The 21,556-nt window shown below is 38.4% G+C and overlaps 1 protein-coding gene across 6 annotated transcripts in view; it reads left to right on the forward strand.

Moving 5' to 3' along the window:
- SPAG9 (sperm associated antigen 9) overlaps positions 1-21,556 on the forward strand; it is a 142,638-nt gene that overhangs the window by 76,622 nt on the left and 44,460 nt on the right. For all 6 annotated transcript variants that reach the window (XM_049770948.1, XM_049770964.1, XM_049770956.1 and 3 more), the window contains 4 exons: positions 8,883-9,090; positions 11,134-11,233; positions 12,353-12,474; positions 20,073-20,130. In XM_049770948.1, the coding sequence (XP_049626905.1) occupies positions 8,883-9,090; positions 11,134-11,233; positions 12,353-12,474; positions 20,073-20,130 (488 nt within the window). The remainder of the gene's footprint in view (positions 1-8,882; positions 9,091-11,133; positions 11,234-12,352; positions 12,475-20,072; positions 20,131-21,556) is intronic.

A 21,556-nucleotide genomic window follows, 5' to 3' on the forward strand; every position in this document is an offset into this window, starting at 1 on the left:
AACCTAGGACAGACCACTGTTCAATCTCCTGGTGTCCCATATTGTTCCCCAAACCAGGAGCGATTTCTGAGCACATAGCCAGGAGTAACCCCTGAGTGTCACTGGTTATGGCCCGAAAACAAAACAAAACAAAAAACTTTCATTTACTTTTTGTTGTTATTTTTGGGCTACACCTGACAGCTCTCAGGATTACTCCTCGCTCTGCACACAGAAATCACTCCTGGAAGGCTCATGGGACCATATGGGATGCTGGGGATTGAACCCAGGTCGGCCCACACACAAGACAAATGCCCTACCTATATGCTATCACTTTAACCCACATTTACATATTTTTGTCTGTTTCTCCACAAGAACACAAAATCTATGTGCTTTTTGTTTGTTTGTTTTGGGTCACACGCGGCGCTCAGGGGTTACTCCTGGCTCTACACTCAAAAATCACTCCTGGTAGGCTCTGGGGACCATATGGGATGCCGGGATTTGAACCACCATCCTTCTGCATGCAAGGCAAATGCCCTACCTGCATGCTATCTCTCCAGCCCCAAAATCTATGTGCTTTTATAAAATATAAGTTCTATTGTACTTGCTGTTATATCCCTAGCATTTAGAAAAGAGCCTAGTAGTACTTGGTGACCACTCAGAATATGTTTGTTGACTATCTACTTGGAGTTAAAAAATTCATATAATAAAAGCTCTCAGCTCTGGGAGGTAGAAGAATTTAAAATTGTTTATTGACCTTTGAAATGTTTTCAGAATAGTAAACTGTTAATAAAAAAAAATATATATATATATATATATATATATATATATATATATATATATATAACCAGTTTTCCCCCATTAAACTGCTCTTAAAAAATAGGGGCAAGGAGCATAGTAGTAGGGTGTTTGCCTTGCATGCAGCTGACCTCGTATGGACTCGGATTTGATCCCCAGCATTCCATATGGTTCCCAAGCCTGCCAGGAGCAATTTTTGAGTGCAGAGCCCAGGAATAAACCCTGAGCGCTGCCAGGTGTGGTCCGACAAAACAAAAAAAGGGTGGCGCAAATTCAGCAGTATTTAGAGGCCACTCCTAAGGGTGCTTCAAGTGGTCTCACCATGGTATTCTGGGTCAATCCTGGGTTTCCTGCACATATGTTTTAGCCCCATGAGCCACTTCCTTGGCTCCAGGAAAGTATTTTTAGCAACATAGTACTGAAATTTATTTCCTTGCTTGTTTTATTAGAAATTAATAAAGCTGCTCAGTATCAGTCCAGTGATGCAACTAGGAAACACTCTCCCCCCACAGACACAATGGTTTTTTTTTTAGCCTACATGTAGGTGTATTAGAGCTTTGAAAACACCCATCCTCCATAGCATACTTGAATGTGTTCCTTTCCCAAAACAAAATTAAGTGGGAGGAATACTTTTCATACTTCAAAAAAGTGTACCCGGGCCTGAATCAATAGTATAACCAGTAGGGCATTTGCCTGTGCCTGAGTCGTAATTCAGTCCCTGGTATATCATCCACATGGTCTCTCAAGCACTGCCAGGAATAATTAATTACTAAGTGCAGAGCCAGGAGTAACCCCTGAGCATCACTGGATGTGGCCCCAAAACAAAAATGTCTGGCAGAGGGAAATATATTCTGATTATTACCGTGTAAGACACCTGGTTATTTAATCCAGAAATTAATCGAACATGGAATGGAATAATTCATTTATTATCAGCTGACTATTCATAGTTATTCACTAATGATGTTAACCTGTATTAATAAGTCATTAATATGGGCTTAGGATGGGAATATTTTCTTTTTTCTCTGAGAGATGCTAAAATACATATGCCACAAGGTATTGCTGGTAGCATTAACCTTAAAAGTGACTTAATAATGCCATTGAAAGAAATAACTTTTTGTGTGTGTGTGTGTGTGTGTGGTTTTTGGGTCACACCCAGCAGTGCTCAGGGGATATTCCTGGCTCCATGCTCAGAAATTGCTCCTGGCAGGCACGGGGAACCGATGACCTTCTGCATGAAAGGCAAACACCTTACCTCCATGCTATCTCTCCGGCCCAGAAATAACAATTATTACAAATTTTCCCTTATTGATCTAATTTTTCATCGTAAGGGTTTTTTTTTCTTAATAATTCTATTACCACTTAGTTGTAGCAAGCAACATAAAAGAAATGATTTTGTTCCTACCAAGGGTTTTGGGTGGTATAGTTGGAAAACTGAGGACAGTGGTGGAGGGAGTGGTGGAATTAGTGTTGGGACATTGAAACAACTGCATTAGAACAACTTGGTTTAAGTAAAGTTGAACAAAAAAGGGATGTATATGTGTGCGCATGTGGATACTTACGGCACCCCAGAAACTTTTTTTGGAAACTATTTTAGGTTGTTGATGGTAGAGTGTGACTTTTAAAACAGATATTAAAAAACTATTTCAACTAAATAGTGGTTAGATTTGTACTTGTGAAATTTTTAAAGAGTTCTTCTGAGACCGTGTGATTTAAACACTTCAGTGGAGCAGTGTGAGAAGCTCTTGTTAGTAGGGTTTGGTATGTAAAGCCATTGGCCAGTGTGTGCTGCTTTTTTCAAGGGATGTGCTTTGAATACAGAATAGGAATTCTTTGAACAGAACAAGCATTCTTATGCATAAGAATTCCCCCCCCTCCTCTGTTCCTTGTAATTTAACTTTGCCAAACTTGAATCTTTACTGTAATTGGACTTTTTCCCTATGTCTTCAGCGATTAAGGCTTCCTGCTGTAAAAACATCTGTACTTAAAATTTCAAAATAGATCAAAACGTTTTTATTTTAAAGATACTTTTTGTTGTGCTGAGTATTAAGCCCAGTACTTCACAATTGCAAATCTACCACTGATAGACATACCCATCTTAACTAAACCTTTTTTTAAATTTTTTATTGTAAGAATTTTTTCAAGAGACAAAATTGATTAACATATTGAGGTAAACTGACATAACGTAACATAACGTAACATATAATTAATATAATATAATACATGTAAGTCAAAGAACATTTCTTTTTTGTTTGTTTGTTTCTTTGTTTTTGGACCACCCCAGGCGGTGCTCAGGGGTTACTCCTGGCTGTCTGCTCAGAAATAGCACCTGGCAGGCACGGGGGACCATATGGGACACCCGGATTCGAACCAACCACCTTTGGTCCTGGATTGGCTGCTTGCAAGGCAAACGGCCCTGTGCTATCTCTCTGGGCCCCAAAGAACATTTCTAAATAAAACACAATTTTTTTTTTTATCATAATGACTTACATATCTTTCATAGTAGTATTTTAGGTACATATTAACATTGAATCAGGGGAATATCCATCACCCCCAGTGTTGTCCTCCGTTCACCACTGCTCCCAAGCATATATCCTTTTCTCCCTCCTTTATCCCCCAGAATGCTAATATATGTTAACACTAATGTAAACCTCTTTTTTTTTTTTTTTTTTGCAGTTCCAGATATTTTTACTAGTGGTTTCTTAAAGGTTTAGAGTTAAAGGACCACTGTATAAACAATGTTAGAGTGGTAATTATCGTCTGCATGGGCCCAAAGTATGGGAGTCATGGAAAGGAAAAACTTTTGGCCTAAGTACAAGGAGACCTTACCCCTAAGTTTCCTGACATAAGACCATTTCTAGGCCCCAGGCAAACTAGTTTGTCCAATCCTGGTCATTGTCTGTAGTGCCCATACAGTTATATTTTTCACAGTTTCTGTTGTTGGTATCCTGTTTCTGTATTGAAGGTCCTGGAATCAGTATATTCTATATTGAAGTCAGGATGGTGGCGGAGCGGTGTCTCATTTCAACTCAGAATTAAAGGGCAATGCAGAAAGCCCAGTCCAGTATGCAGGTCGTCGTTGTTGTTTAAATCTTCTCAGTGTTAAGGGAAGACTCTTGAGTAAATCAATGTCAGAGCAGCAGTAGGGTCTTCCCTGGTAGAGATTAATTAAATCTTTTATTTAGAAATACTTTTTTTATTAGAAGTACTTTTAGATATATAGAAAAGTTGTAAACATAGTACATTTATTTTTGTTAACCATACCCAGCATTCACCGATATTAACTAATTGTCAAGATTAGAAATTAAGGGGCCGGGAAGGTGGCGCTAGAGGTAAGGTGTCTGCCTTGCAAGCGTTAGCGTAGGACGGACCGCGGTTCGATCCCCCGGTGTCCCATATGGTCCCCCCAAGCCAGGGGCGATTTCTGAGTGCATAGCCAGGAGTAACCCCTGAGTGTCAAACGGGTGTGGCCCAAAAACCAAAAAAAAAAAAAAAGAAAGAAATTAAGGGGCCCGGAGAGATAGCACAGCGGTGTTTGCCTTGCAAGCAGCCGATCCAGGACCAAAGGTGGTTGGTTCGAATCCCGGTGTCCCATATGGTCCCCCGTGCCTGCCAGGAGCTATTTCTGAGCAGACAGCCAGGAGTAACCCCTGAGCATCGCCAGGTGTGGCCCAAAAACCAAAAAAAAAAAAAGTAAATTGGAGGGAGGAGATAGTACACTGAGTTCAGGTGCTGCCTTTCACATGGTGCCAGAATCAGTTCCTGTCACCTAACATGATCTTCCAAGCCCCACTAGGAACGATTCCTGAGCAGAGAGCCAGGAATAAATTGGGTATAGCCATCTGTGGTCTTCAAACAAAAATGTTAAAATAAATAAATGAATAAATAAGCAAGTAAATAAATAGGGCCTGGGAAATGGAAATGGAGTGCATGCTTTACATGCAAGAACACCAGTTTTTACCCCCAGCTTTACATGGCTCTCCAAGCATTGCCAGGTGTGGCTCCCATAAATAATCAATAATTTAGTTATTATTGATAGTTGTTTTGACCTTCAAACCACTTATTACCTTTTTGATATAAGTGATAGTACATATTCATAGTATTTTTGGTAAATATGAATTTATACTCAGCATTTCAAAATTTCTTTAATTTTAAAAATTATCTTTCAAATATTTTTTTCTATAATGCCATCTTTTATTTTTGGGGGAGGTCACACTCAGCAGCATTCAGCAGGGGTCTCAAACTCGCAGCCCACAGGCCGTTTGCGGCCCTCCGTACAACATTTTGTGGCCCGCGACCAGCCTTCAAATATTGCAGTATTCCCGAATAATCGCATTAAACATTCGCATACCCCAGCAGTTCCATACGGGGTATGCAAATGCTTAATGCGATTTTTTTTTCTTACTAATGCAATTTTTTATTGCGAATATTCGGTAAGCGAATAATCGTGAATACTTTGCGCCTAGCACAGACGTCATTTCCGCTGCTCCTGCCCACTGTCCCTTGCATTATCGGAGGCCTAAGGGAGAGAAGTTTATTACAGAATTAGATTTTGTCATACCTTCATCATGACTTCATCAAAGCCTGCAATGAAGAGAAAGATTGATGACGAGCACAGACAGCTTCAGGAAAAGTGGGAGATGCAGTATTTCTTTGTTGAGCACAGGGGCATCCCCACATGTCTTATTTGCTCAGAGAAAGTTGCAGTGCACAAGGAATACAACTTGAAACGCCATCATTCAACTAAACATGCTGAGGAATGTGCAAAATATCAAGGAAATGAGAGAGCCAAGCGGGTTGCCAGTCTTAAAGCATGTCTAATGAAGCAACAAGATTTCTTCAAGAAAGCAACCAAAGAGAATGTTGCATCAGTCGAAGCTAGTTACATGGTTAGTGAGATAATTGCTAAGGCAGGGAAACCATTCACAGAAGGAGAGTTTGTTAAAAAATGCATGTTACAGGCTGCAAGTATTATCTGTCTGGAAAAGAAAGGTCAGTTTAGCAAAATCAGCCTTTCTGCCAACACTGTGGCAGAGTGCATTTCTGACATGTCAAGTGACATTTATCATCAACTGTGTGAGAAAGCCAAATGTTTTGATGCATACTCAGTTGCTCTTGACAAGGGCACAGATAAAACAGATACTGTGCAGCTCACAATTTATGTCCGTGGTGTTGATTGCAATTTTGAATTGACAGAGGAGCTGCTCACAATAATTCCAATGCATGGCCAGACCACCGCTAATGAGATATTTCGGCATCTCTGTGATGCCATTGAGAATGCAGGTTTGCCATGGAAGAGGTTTGTTGGAATAATAACCGATGGAGCGCCATCGATGACAGGGAGGAAAAATGGACTGGTGGCACTTGTTCAAAAAAAACTTGAAGAGGAGGGTGTAGAGAAAGCCATTGCTCTTCACTGCATTATCCATCAGCAGGCCCTTTGCAGTAAATGCCTGCCGTATGACAATGTGATGTCTGTTGTTGTGAAATGCATCAACCAATCAGATCCAGGGGCTTAAAGCACAGGAGGTTCCATGCTTTTTTAGAGGAAATGGAGTCAGAATATGGAGATGTGCTCTATTTCACCGAGGTACAATGGCTCAGCAGGGGAAATGTCCTGAAAAGATTTTTTGAGTTGAGAGAAGTGAAAGCCTTCATGGAGAAGGATGGGAATGCTGTTTCAGAGTTGAGTGATCACAAATGGCTCATGGACTTAGCTTTTCTTGTTGACATCACACATAAGCTGAATGTACTAAACAAAATGTTACAAGGCCCAGGGCAGCTTATCAGTGCTGCCTATGACAACGTGAGAGCATTCTCCACAAAACTTGTGTTATGGAAATCCCTGCTCTCTCAGACAAATCTTTGCCATTTCCCAGCATGCAAGGAACTTGTGGATGCAGGCATACCATTCAGTGGTGAGAAATATGTTGATGCTATTTTTAAGCTAGAGAAGGAATTTGATCACAGATTTGCAGACTTCAAAAAGCACAGAGCCACTTTCCAAATTTTTGTGGACCCCTTTTCCTTTGATGTGCAAGATGCCCCTCCTGTGCTTCAAATGGAGCTCATTGACCTGCAGTGCAACTCTGATCTCAAAGCCAAGTTCAGGGAGACTAGTGGAAAAGCAGGCATGCATGGGCAATTTTTGAAAGAATTGCCCCCCAGCTTTCCTGAGCTTTCCCGAATGTTCAAGCGCACCATGTGCCTTTTTGGGAGCACATATTTGTGTGAAAAGTTATTCTCTACATTGAACTTCAATAAGTCAAAGTACAGGTGTAGACTTAATGATGATGATCTTCAAAGCATACTGAGGGTCTCAACTGCTTCCTCTCTAAAGCCAAATGTGGTTCAGATTTGTGAGAAGAAGCACTGTCAAGTCTCTGGCAGCAAGGAATAGGCAAAAATGCCATATTCAGAAGAACTGTTCATGATCTTCACTCAATGTTCTATTCATGTTCAGAAGAAATAATTAAAACTGTTAATAATGACGATTGAGGACTTTTTTTTTTTTTTTTTGTGAAATCCTTTATGCGGCCCTGCCTCACCTGACTTTGCCTCCTGCGGCCCCCAGGTAAATTGAGTTTGAGACCCCTGGTTCAGGGGTTTCTCCTGGCTCTACACTCAGAAATTGCTCCTGGCAGGTTCGGGGAACCACATGGGATGTCGAGATTTGAACCACCGTCCTTCTGCATGCAAGGCAAATGCCCTACCTCCATGCTATCTCTCCGGCTTCTAATGCCATCTTTTAAACCTAGAGTTTAAAGCATTAAATTTATTTGAGAAGGGCTAAAGTCTTGAATCAGAGATTCTATGAACAAATATTAAGGCAAAGGTAGTTAGGTTTCTTGTTCATTGTGAATCTTATCTATGCTTTTTTAAGAAAAGTAACAAAGTTCTCTGCCAGTTACATTTTACATTTTTAAAAACAACTGATAAATTTCTAAATCAATAATATTTAAAATGTAAGGAATTTGGTTTCCAAAGAAATACTTCTCCCACACCACAGTTTGCAAATAAACAGGTAGAAATTTAAAAAAGGATGGGTGAAAGAATGGGTGTTGGAATATTATGTGACTGAAACTCAGCTAAGTAGTTGAATTTTTAAACTCTGTATCTCATGATGATCTTACTAAAATTTTTTAATATGAATGTATAGTTTGTGGAAAAGACATTTTAATCTAGATTACATTTTAATTTAATAGTTTTACAAATAATAGAAAACAGAAAAGGTATGTTAAACTTTTCAAATAAGTTAAGTGTTAAGTGTTGAAGATGATAAGAATAAATTCCAGGAAGATTTCATAGTTATGTGATCAAAGTAACAGGTTAAGAGATCAGTTGTTTTTTGATAAGTATAAACTAGAAGTAGTAATTTCTAATTTGCATCACTCAGAGGCTTCTAGGAGATGGTTTTAAATCAAAATGATGTAACAGTGGATAAAAAGGGATAAATAGAACTATTGGGAGTTAATATATATTAATATATATTAATTAAGATAATGTATGCTTTTTTTCATAGTAAATGCGTGATTTTTCCATTTTATTATATATATTTTACTTATTTTTATCATTGAGCTCAGGGAACCAAACATTGTTCCAGCGATCAATCTAGAATTGACTACATGCAAAGCAAGTACCTTAACTCTATCTACTGCTCTTATCATTTTTTTTTTTTTTTTTTTTTTGGTTTTTGGGCCACACCCTGTGACGCTCAGGGGTTACTCCTGGCTATGCGCTCAGAAGTTGCTCCTGGCTTCTTGGGGGACCATATGGGACGCCGGGGGATCGAACCGCGGTCCGTCCTAGGCTAGCGCAGGCAAGGCAGGCACCTTACCTCCAGCGCCACCGCCCGGCCCCTGCTCTTATCATTTTTAACTGTAAGAACTTCATGAATATGTGGTAAAATTAAATTTGCTTAAAATTTCCAATTATTAGTATACAGACTCCAGAGATAGTGACTCTATTAACTTTAAATACAATTTTCTCTAATTCTATTGGCAAGTTTATTCTTTTTTTTTTTTTTTTTTTGGCAAGTTTATTCTTCACCCATTTTTAAAACAGTCGTTTAAGGCAAATTCAAAGTGTTTTCATGATTACTTTACTTATAGGATGAACTCTCTGATGTGAGCCAAGGAGGATCGAAAGCTACCACTCCAGCATCACTTGCCACTTCAGATGTGGCTGTGATTCCTACAGATACTCCCTTAAATGAAGATCATGAAGACTTTGCAAAGGCTGCAGATACACCAAATAAGTCAGAGATAAACAAACACATTGAAGTACAGGTAGCCCAAGATACTAGAAATGTGTCAACTGGTGAGTGACCCTAGATGTTTATTTCATGTTGAATTTTTTCATAAATTGAGAGGATTTGGATTGGAGTGATGTATTTGGTTTGAGGGGTGTTGGCTTCTCTAAGTTGATTAAAAAGAAAAGGTAAATTAGGGCCCGGAGAGATAGCACAGCTAGCACAGCAGTGTTTGCCTTGCAAGCAGCCGATTCAGGACCTAAGGTGGTTGGTTTGAATCCCGGTGTCCCATATGGTCCCCCGTGCCTGCCAGGAGCTATTTCTGAGCAGACAGCCAGGAGTAACCCCTGAGCACCACCGAGTGTGGCCCAAAAACCAAAAAAAAAAAAAAAAAAAAAAAAAAGAAAAAGAAAAGGTAAATTAACCAGGATGCAAACTTAAAAGAGGTAATAGTTAAGCTTTTCGGGTAATGGCCAGTAATGGCTGGTGGTTGAGGAATATAAAAGATAAAAACTACTTCTGTTTTCTGTTGTAGATTATAGACCTTATCTTTGTTATTTTCCATTTGTTGGGAGGAGTCAGTTCACCTCTATCTGCTCAGGACTTGGCTCTTGGCTCTATGCTTAGGATTCATTCCTAGTGGTACTTGACCATGTGTGGTGCTGAAGATTGAACTGGGATTTTTAAGACATGCACCTTAATACCTGTCTCACTAACCTCATATAGTTAGTTTTTCTATATGTATATATATATATATATATATATATATTCTTTAAAAAGGAATGAAAGGGGCAGAGAGATAGCACAGCGGTAGGGCATTTGCCTTGCATGCAGCCAATTCAAGATAGATGGTGTTTCGAGTCCCGGCACTCCATGTGGTCCCCCATTCCTGCCAGAAGAACCAGGTGTAACCCCTGAGCTGGATGTGACCCAAAAATCAAATTAAAGGGCCCAGAGAGATAGCACAGCGGTGTTTGCCTTGCAAGCAGCCGATCCAGGACCAAAGGTGGTTGGTTCGAATCCCGGTGTCCCATATGGTCCCCCGTGCCTGCCAGGAGCAATTTCTGAGCATGGAGCCAGGAATAACCCCTGAGCACTGCCGGGTGTGACCCAAAAACCACAAAAAAAAAAAAAAAAAAATCAAATTTAAGAAAAAGGGGGGGAATGAAAATGGGATTTTCTATGTTCTAAGAAAGAAAAAAAACTTTTTTTGTATTTTCTTTCTACTTTTGAGCTATCTTTGAATAAATGAGATATTGTTTTTTATTATGCTTCCTAGAATATCATATTATATTAGAAATATTATGTTTTTCAGAATCTACTTCTGGTTTCAGGGGGGGTGGGCAGTTAGGCCACACTCAGTGATACTCAAAGGTATACAATTTAGGGTGCTGAAGATCAAGCCCGGGTTGGCTGCATGCAAGACTAGTGCCCTACCCATTGTACTGTCTCTCAAGCCAGTCTTTTTTTTTTTTTTTTTTTTTTTTTTGTGGTTTTTGTGGTTTTTGGGTCACACCCGGCTCAGGGGTTACTCCTGGCTCCCTGCTCAGAAATTGCTCCTGGCAGGCACGGGGGACAATATGGGACGCTGGGATTCGAACCAATGACCTCCTGCATGAAAGGCAAATACCTTACCTCCATGCTATCTCTCTGGCCCCTCAAGCCAGTCTTTAAAATTATTTTATGATTAGGCTGGTTTGAATCCCTGGCACCAAAATGGGTCACCAAACTATGTCAGAGATTACTTCTGAGTACAGAGCTAAGAATAATTCCGGAGGAACACTAGGTAAGACCCAAACCCACCACCCTCAAACCCCAAGAAGAAAACAATTTTTATTATTGAGAGCAGGTGAGATAGGTAGTTCAGAGGGCTTTCCATGGAGTGCAGATTTTATTCCCAGTGCCAAATGGTTTACCAAGCACTCCTGGGCACAACCACCCTCTCCCCCAGCACTGTGTTGGGAACAGCCTCCAAGCAGTCCCAAGTGTGGGAAACCACAAGAAACCAGAAATAAATTGCTCTTAAATTATGTATTTACAGTCATAGCAGCAAGACTCATATTAGGGGCAGTAAATGATGCATGCATTATTTGTGTCATCTTTTCCTTTAGGCTCTGCTGAAAATGAAGAGAAATCAGAAGTTCAGGCAATCATTGAATCCACCCCTGAGTTGGATATGGACAAAGATCTCAGTGGATATAAAGGCTCAAGGTACTATGAATATCAGATTCAGATAACAAATCTATCTTTATCCTCTTTCCCAGACACATGTATTCAAATGTCTGGCTGAAGAAATGTTGGTATTTTGTTCTAGTTTTTGCTTTGAAATTGGACATGGTATGTGACTTTTAAATATTTTGGATAAGGGAGCATATGGAAATACTGGGAGATAAAGATCACCAAGAAATGCCTCATGCTTTCTGAAACATGAGGCAATACTGAAGCAGGGTGGAGCAAGTAACAGTTTGATCAAACTTGGTTCTTTCTCCAGATTTGGAAGAAGGGGAAGAATTCTTTTCGAATTGTAATGATTTCATCATTGGAAGAAACTAGCATCATTTTATTGACATTTTACAAGCAAAGGATATGTTTAGTGCTAGTGCAGCCCTGGGCACCCCCACCCCACCCTAAACACCACTTTGAAAGTGCTACCAGGTGTTCTGAGAAATCCCCTTCAGTAAGGAGGGAAACTGAGTGAGCAGCAGCTGGAAGTCATTGAAAGGCAAAGGCCCTGGACCGCCTGAACACTGCTTATTCCAAATGACATAGAAGATGGCAGTTAGTTCATGAGCTCTGTTATCTTGCTTCTCACTGATTTTTGTTGTGAATCTGGCACATTATTTTTTTGAGGTTGGGGGTGGAGGTAAGATTTGGTTTAGGGTCTCAATCTGGAAGTGTTTGGAGGGGGGCATGTGGTGCCAGAAACCAAACTCAGGACTTCACACATACAAGGAAAGTGTTCTGCCACAGAACTACATCTTTAGCTTATTCCTGACTAATTTTTTAACCTTTATTTCTTCATTTGAACCTTCTTTGCAGTTAGGTAATAATTCAACCAAGTAATCTATGTAAAACTGACCAGTACCTGATATACAGAGCAGAGATATGTTCTCCACAGGTTGCTGTTTTCTGTTATCTTCATACAAAAAGCATTTTATTTTCTTCAGAAATTTTCTATGTGGAAATTAATGAGAATTTCTTAGGAAACATGATAAATCTTTTAAAATTACATATTGTTTTAACTAGCTTAAATATAACAACCTCTTTTTTTTTACACTTTTAAAAACTGTAATATATGCTGACTTGGTTTTGTTGTTTTTTGTTTCATAGCACTCCTACCAAAGGCATTGAGAATAAAGCTTTTGATCGAAACACAGAATCTCTCTTCGAAGAACTGTCTTCAGCTGGCTCAGGCCTAATTGGAGATGTGGATGAAGGAGCAGATTTATTAGGTATGAGAGCTTACCCAAAGAGTCAATGGATAAATTATAAAATTTTTTGTAATGAAAACTTTCCTTAGAATATTCTTAACTAGCCCATTGGGATAGTTATTGTACTTTAATTAATCAAGTGAAACCTTGGATTATGATTTTTATTTTAAAGAAAATAGTCTTTGCATATGGATTTGTCCAAAATTGAATTGCATTTAAGTTTGATTTTTAAATTCATATAACACATTTTATTCAATCCTGTTACATTACTAGTTTAGTGTTGTATATGGGGAACATACTGATATGTATATGTTTTAGCCTTTTTTTTTTTTTTTTTTTTTTTTTTTTTTTTGGTTTTTGGGCCACACCCGCTAACGCTCAGGGGTTACTCCTGGCTATGTACTCAGAAGTTGCTCCTGGCTTGGGGGACCATATGGGACACCGGGGGATCGAACCGCGGTCCGTCCAAGGCTAGCGCAGGCAAGGCAGGCACCTTACCTTTAGCGCCACCGCCCGGCCCCTGTTTTAGCCTTTTTTTAAGAAATATTACATTTGATTTATTTCAGTTTTTAAGATTGATTGTTTTAACAGAAGGTCATCAGTTCGAATCCGGCTTCCTATATGGTCCCCCGTGCCTGCCAGGAGCAATTTCTGAGCATGGAGCCAGGAGTTTCCCCTGAGCACTGCCGGGTGTGACCCAAAAACCACGGAAAAAAAAAAAAAGGCAAAACAAAAAAAGATTGTTTTAAAAAAACTCCCTGATAAAATTGAGTGGTAGATACATTATATTTGAAGAAAATTTAAATGTTTACATTTCTATATGATGAAACCCACAAGGGGTCAGAGAGATAGCATGGAGGTAAGGCGTTTGCCTTTCATGCAGAAGGACGATGGTTCGAATCCTGGCATCCCATATGGTCCCCTGTGCCTGCCAGGGGGTGACTTCTGAGCATAGAGCCAGGAGTAACCCCTGAGCGCTGCCGGGTGTGACCCCCAAAAAAAAACCCCACAATTTGGTATACTTTTGTCCTGCAGTTTCATCATGTTTTTCATTTCATTTCTGTTTTTTTTTTTTCTTCATTTTTAGTTTTATTCACTTATTGTCCTTTTTGTTAAATGAGAGTGAAGGTTTTTTTTTCTATTTGATTTTTGGGTCACACCTGATGGTGCTTGGGAGTAGTATGCCTGGCCACTGTGCAAGGCAAGCACAACTACCCACTGTACTATCACTCCAGCCCTTTTATCGGCCTTTGTTAGATTTTGGCATCTGATGGTTACAGTAGTTAATATGTATGGTTTTGATGTATGCTTTCTTAGTGCAGCATCACTAAAGTGCCCAATAACCTCACCAGGGTCTCCATATTAACTGCCAGTCCACCTTATTCAGAATGAAGTACTTTTTTAATGTTTCTATCCTCTGCTGCCTCAAAATACAGTATCTAGTCATATAATTTTTGAAATTTATAGTCTCAGATTCTTTTGTTTATTCCTTTGATTTTAACTTTTGGACTATACCCAGTGTTACTCTAGGGTACTCGGGCTCTTTATTGGTGGGTTACTCCTGGCAGTTGTCACAGTGTCTGAGAAATTATGTTGGCAGGGATCAAACTCACGCTTCTTGTGTGCAATCCCATGTTCATTCTGTCTGTCCCTTTAAAAATTTGAAAAATGTGGGGCTGGAGCAATAGCATGCAAGGCATCCAACCCGAGTTCAGTCCCCATTATCCCTTATGGTTCCCCGACTACCACCAGGGATGATTCCAGAGTAGTAACCCCTGAGCATCACCAGGTGTGGCCAAAAACCAAAAATAAAATAAATTTAAAACGTGTAATTATTTTTGTGGTACCCAGAAATTGAACCCAGGGCTTCACACATGCAAGGCAAGTGCTTTTCCACTGAGATGCATACTTGGTTTAGACACAGAGCAGATTTCATTCTAGAATTTTCTAGATTAGATTTGTTACCTTAAGTGCAGTGGCTTCCTACTTATAAAGATGATGAGTGAGATTTCTAAGGCAAATTTTATTTTTTTGGTTTCTTTTCTATATATTTAAATGGTAGCAGCTAAAATGTAATCCTAAAACTTTCTAGCTGTGTTACACTAATCTAAAAAATTGTTCCTCTAAATTCATTAATTTATCTTGGATTATAAATCATTTCATTTCTATAACTCATTGTTTTTCATTTAATGCATTATTATGTCTTTATCTGAGGAAATATGTTTTGTGATTCTTATATAAGTAAGTTCACTATTGTTTTCTAAGTGTGTTTATCTTTTATTTTGGGACCATACCTGCCACTGCTCTTCTATTTGAGTAGGAATTGCTCTGGCATTGCAAGGGAACTATGCGATGCTAAGGATTGAACCCAGAATTCTATATGCAAAAATGCATGTGCTTGTTTGTTTGAGCACTTTTTTCTCTGACTCATTTTTTCTGATTCTAATAATTCATAAAATATTAACACACACACACACACACACACACACACACACACACACACACACACACACACACACCCCAATTTGCCCTTTCTTTCATCTCGATCCTTTTTTTTTCTCTTTTTTTGTTTGTTGGTTTGGTTTTGGTTTTTTGGGGGGGTCATACCCGGCAGCGCTCAGGCGGTACTTCTGGCTCTACATTCAGAAATCGCTCCTGGCAGGCTCAGGGGACCATATGGCATGCCAGGATTTGAAACACCATCCTTCTGCATGCAAGGCAAATGCCCTACCTCTATGCTCTCTCTCCAGCCCCCTTTTCTAACTCTTATCTTCATGTATTTTAGTCATCCCTAATGGCCACTTTCTAGAACTTGACAATCATATATCATGTTCAGATATTGAAGTTTCTTTTGATTTCTTACTGTTTTCAACTTGTCTTTAATCACTATTATTTGAACATTTTCAGGTACCTTTAATTTTAAAAAATTGGAGCATGGAGTCCAGTTAGTGCATGTGTGAGGCTCTGAAGTTATCTGTTTAGCACTATTGCAGTCTTCTATCCTTCCACCCCCAGGTCTAGCCATGGTGACTCCCAAATCTTGCCAGGATGGTGTCTGAATGCCTTTGCCTAAACCCTTAACCATCAGTGCAGTAGCTTCACCCATATGGCATTGTGGATATGAACCCCTATCAATCAAAATTAAAATCTGTCCTCTCGTTCCCTGAATCTTCATTATTGTCACACCCCGTTTTTTCCATTGCTCTCATTGCTAGTTACAGTGCTATGTAGTACACACCTGGCTGTGCTTAGGGACCACTGATGCAGTGCTGAGGAGACTATATGCTGTGGTAGGGATCAAACCTAAATCAGCTTCTTTTAAAGCACTTACCTTTACTCTTCCGTCTTATCTTTTAGCCCCTATATAGCAATAGCTATGATGTGGCTTTTATGTACTTTTCTAGTTGTTAGTGATTGGTCAGTGATTAAAAAAAAAAAGACTCTTGAAATTGTGGTGACTTATTTTTTAGCGGTGGGGGGGGGGGTGCTCACTCAGCAGTACTCTGGAGTTACTTCTGGCTCTGAGCTCTGAAATCACTCCTGGTGGGACTTGGGGGAACCATATGTGATACCATTAATTGAACCTGCTTTGGCCTATGCAAAGCAAGTGGTTTACCCATTATACTCTGGCCCTCAAGTGTGGTGACATTTTACTGGCAGTGTTTTCCTGGTCTCTAGGTATACTTGCTTGTACTTATCTGGCCTGGAACAAACTTCTTTTCTTCCTTTCTTGGGGCCACACCCAGTGATGTTAGGGCTTATACCTGGCTTGCACTCAGAGATCACTCTTGGTGGGCTCTGGGGACCATATGGGATGCTGAGGAGCAAACCTGAGTTGGCTCTATGCAAGGCAAGCACCCTGTCCAGTAAATTATCAGTCTGGCCGCTTGTATCTTTCTTTTATACCTCTATTTAGTACATCCTCCCCTATAAATTCTAACTTGATCTCCTAACTAGAATTTTGTAGTCCCTGAAGTCTATTCCCTTGGTATTGTATTTTATTGTGCTACTCTTCATACTATATTGCATTTCTTTTGTTGTTATTGTTCAGTTTGGTTTGGTTTGGGAGCCATACTCTGGTGTGCCAAGGACTTACTCCTGGCTTTCTGCTATGGCAGAGGTTGGGGATTCTATGTAGTGCTGTAGTTCAAATCCGGCTCATCCACATGCGAGGCAGATAGATGCCTTACTTGCTATACTCTCTAGTCTTACTGCATTTTTTAAAATAAGCCTGGGTGGAATATATACTCACTGTAGCCATGTCTTTTTGAACATGTAGCACAGCAACTAAAGAATGAATTTCTTATTAATTAGTTCTAGTACCTTTTTGTTCTACCCTTGAACCTGAACCTGTGTTCTTCACCTTTTGGAGTTAAACTATTTACAGAAGAATTTGTAAAATAGCAGTGTACATTTAGAAAAATGGAGTTTTAACATAGAATGAGGTAAAACTGCAAACTTTCCCAGGAATTAACAGATAATTCAAAAGTCGATGTATAGACCTAGCTTTAGACTGGATATTAAACTTCAAATGAGATTTTTATAATTTTAAGACAGGCTGGCATTTGTTTGTGGGTTTTTTTGGGGGGTTATACGGAATATGTGTCATATTTGAGTTTGTGTTTGGTTGAAATCTAGGATAAAAATGGGACCATCTTAGATCAAGGTTTTCTTTTAGTTATTAGTTGTATTGATATATTTCTTATTTTTTGTAATCATATATTTCAAACTGAAAATTTTAGGCAATCCTATTGAGTATAAATTAATAAAAATTAAAATTTTAAAATGGTAAAGTTTTAAGACTTTTTGATAGGAATGTGGTAACTTTATAAACTGCAGTATAGATTATAATTCCGTATAGTATATATTTCTAAATTATTTTTTAATATTTATACTTTATTGTGTTTCACTAATTCTCTACATATTTTTAATTTTTTGTCTCATTTTGAAGACAATGAGTATATATTTTGCTTTCTGAAAACAGTCTAATTGAGATTCTCATTCATTTTTCTCTTGGGCTGCTCACCCAGGGGAATATTCTGGTGTGTATGCTTTTAAATACTTTAACACTATTGCTTTTAAAGCTAGGTATTCTTGGCTGCTGTGCTCACATTTAGTGCATTTTTCTCTCTTTTTTTTCTGCTCAACTATTATTTCTTTGCCCTATATATGTTTTCAGCTTTTATGCCTATCTTTCTATGTGCTTGAGAGTTTATAGAAGATAAGAAGTCTTATAAAACAGTCTAACCCTACTTCTTTCTGATTCTATAACTTTATTGATCAGTTCACATTAATGGTCAAATCAAATATTTGAATACATCTTACAAAAATTCTTTTGGAATTAGGATTTAAACACTTTCTGTTTATCCCTGTTTACAGGTTTTAAAGAATTATTTAGTTAGATGATTAAAACATTATTTCTGATACCAGATTCTTCAAAGTAGAAATACCCTAATGGTTGAGAAATTTGAGATTTGTATTGAGTTCATACATGAAAATTGAAGTTTTAACATTTATAGTTACTTCCTGTTTAGATATATTATGAATTCTACTTTGTTATGTGTAATTTTTCAACATTGACTTTTTTTGTGGGGGTAATTTTTTGAGATCAATTCCCTACTATGGTTTAGGGGTATTTTTCACCTTCTGAGAAAAATATTAAATACATTTCTTCTCTAATGATCACTATATTGGTTCTTACATTGAATACTCTGCCTAACTTATAGTACTGATTAGCAGATTAAATGTTATCTGTAAAGACAACTGAACAGTAACATTTCGTAGGTGGTTTTTGGGTTGTCATTTTATTTTTTTTAATTTTTGGGCTATACCTGGTGGTACTCAGGGGTTACTTCTGGCTCTACACTCAGGAATATTCCTTGCTGTCCCAGGGTAATCTGAGAATCGAACAAACCTGGGTTAGCCTCAGGAAAACACCTACCCTCATTTAGCTCCTCATAGGCAGTATTTTGAAGCAAACTTGTTACAGTTGATTTCAGATTTTTTACCCCCAGTTTCTGGACTACACCTGGCAATGCTCAGGTTCATTACTCCAGATTCATTACTTCTTCTGAAGTTCAGGGGATTATTTAGAAAACTGGGAATTGAACCAGGGCTGACCAAGGCAAGCTCTCTACCCACTGTACTATTTCTTCAACCCCTGATTTAGAATTTTTCAGAAAAATAATTTGCAGAGGGAGGATCCACACCCAGCTGTGCTCAGGGTTTACTTTTTACTAAGGGTTTACTGAGCTCAGGGATTCCTCCTGGTAGACTCAGAGAACCATTTATTATGCCATAGATCAGAGCTGGATCAGCCATGTGCAAATACCCTACTTGCTATATTAGCTCTCTGGTCCCCCAAGAAAGTAATGAAAAAACATTTTTTTAAATTTTTGTTGTTGTTCACACTTGTCAGTGCTCAGGTGTTATTCTTGGCTCTGTACTTGGGAATCACTCCTAGAGGTACTCTGAGGACCATATGGAATGCTGGAACTCAAACATGGGTCAGCTACATGCAAGACAAGTGCCCTATTCCTCAGGCTTCATAATTTTTAATTTACTATTGAGGGTGATACTTGGGAGCTATAGGTGGCAGGATCAAACCCGGACATGCAAAACATGTGTCTATAATTTGAACCCCATTTTTAACCTCTGATATTTGGATTTTCAGTTTAGCTTTTCACTTTTATTGTGAGAGAAATCAGTAAAAATTTTGTGTGTGTTGGAAGTGGGGGACTCCCAGATTTGTTTACAGTACCCAGGGACATTCCTGGCCATCCAACCCTGAGAATATGGCTCTGCTCAGTCTCTATGGTACCAGAGACCACCAGGACCAATGCTGGGGTTCCTGAGGCTTCCAGGGTGCTGGTGACTCTATGGTAGGGGTGCCTAGCCTATGTTTTGACCACTGTACTCTCTCAGCTGCATTGGTAAAATATTTTAAGGGCATGACATATTAGAAAAATTCCTTCTATTTGAGGAAAATCATATTAGTTTTTGTCTTTTAAACATCATTATGCTTTCAGTCAACATTGTGATTCCAGTTGTTTTTCATATCATGCATAAAATTTTTACTGATTAATATATTTCATGCTGTTTCTTACATAAAACATTTCTTGTTCTTTGTTTTTGCTTTACATGGAATGCATGGGCTTTAAGACCATAATTTCTTTGGTAAGGTTTCATCTGCATTGGGGTGCTGTCTTTATTTGGCCCTGTTTCTGCCTGTTCTCTTTATTAATACCAAATTTTTAAGCAAAAGTCATGGCTACAAGACCATCGGTGGTTTGTAAACAGTGTCTGATTCATATTAGTGAGTCTTGTAGTCCCCTTAAATAATGCGACATTTTAGAATATTTGACAGGAAAAATTGAATCCTTTAAATATGGATTAAAAGTTATAAGTAAATTATCCAACAAAATCTTTCATTTTTAATTGTGTTGGATTGTTTTTATAATATTATAAGCCATACAGCTATATATATTAAGTGAAATTATAGACAGAATAAGACTGCATAAAGAATGGATAACATTTATAAAACAAGGTATATCTATAGCTTATTATAAACTTAAATTTATTTGATGATTTTCAGGTATTTTTCCTTTTTGTTTTGTTAGGAATGGGTCGTGAAGTTGAAAATCTTATATTAGAAAATACACAGCTCTTGGAAACCAAGTAAGTATATAAAAACATTGAATAAGAAACCAAAGATACTCAGTTTTTCTCTTATCCCAGTATATTTTCACTCTAACATAGTTCTACCGCAGTAAAACTTTCCTGATTTCTTCCTCTTTTGTGTATACACACATGATAAATACATAGACCAAAATAGATGATGGGATCTAATTTCACTAATAGGTATAATTATAATTCACTGTTCAGTATTTTACAAAAATGAGTTTTATCTCTTTCACACTTCAACATCCATGCTTTTTGTTTCTTTCTTGTTTTGGGGTCATACAGGACAGCAGTTGGGGCTTACTCCTGACTCTGTGCTCAGGAATCGCTCCTTGTGGCCTCAGGGAACCATTTGGGATGCTGGTGGTTAAACCTAGATCAGACACATTCAAGGCAAATGACCTTAGTCCCTGTACTATTGCCCCAGCCCCAACCATGCTTTTCTTTTCTTCATTTGGTTTGTTTTGGAACCACATCTAGTGATACTTGGGAATTCCTCCTGGTGGTGTTCAAGGGACGCCTTGTACAAGAAAAATGCCCTACCTGCTGTATTATCTCTCAGGCCTGCTTTTCTTTTTAATCTTTCACAAGTCCACTGCTTTTCTTGTTCCCTTCCTGGGGATTTTTGTCTTTTCCATACTTCTGCGGTTTTTTGGATTTGTGTACAAATGTTAATAATCTGACTCTTGCTTCCCTCTTCATAGCTTTCTCCTTTGGACATATCATTCTCAGGTGTGACTTGTGGGGCTGTAGGCCCTCAAACATATTGGTGTCTTATTTAGGGGCAAATCCTGCTTATGTTAAGAGGAAAATCAGGCCAGGTGTCAGTTTGTTGTCACTTCAACTTTGGAACATCTGTGCATAGACAGTATGGAAAGCATCTGTAAGGAGGCCTTATGCCTCCCTACTACTAAAAGAATCTAGAATTAAAAAATTTCCAATTTCAACTTTTTCTTGTTAATTGTTAAGAGTAATTTTAAGGAGTAATTTGACTTTATGATTAGATAACATCTTTTCAGAATTTATTGACAACAATGGTCTTTTTTGGTTGTTCTCTCTTGCAATTAATTTTAAAAATTTTTTGATGATTCTTTGAGGGGGGACACATGTTACCATGCTCAGGATTTCTTTGAGTTTTGTATTCAGGAATTTTACTCCTGGTAAGCTCAGGGGATCATATAGAAGGCCAGGGATAGAACCCATATGTCCTTGTGTTAGGCATATTATTATATATATTAATTATACTAATAACAATAAATTTATTTATTTACATTTTATTTTATAAATAAATTTATAACTTCATTTATAAATAAAATTATTGTGGGACTTCACCCAGCGGTACTTGAAACTTGTGGTACTTAAGGAGTGACCACAGTGGCCTTTACCGACTGTTGTGTGTGGTAAAGAGAGGTCTGGAGGACAT

The sequence above is a fragment of the Suncus etruscus genome, chromosome 1 (assembly GCF_024139225.1).
Source record: "Suncus etruscus isolate mSunEtr1 chromosome 1, mSunEtr1.pri.cur, whole genome shotgun sequence".
Taxonomy (NCBI): Eukaryota; Metazoa; Chordata; class Mammalia; order Eulipotyphla; family Soricidae; genus Suncus; species Suncus etruscus.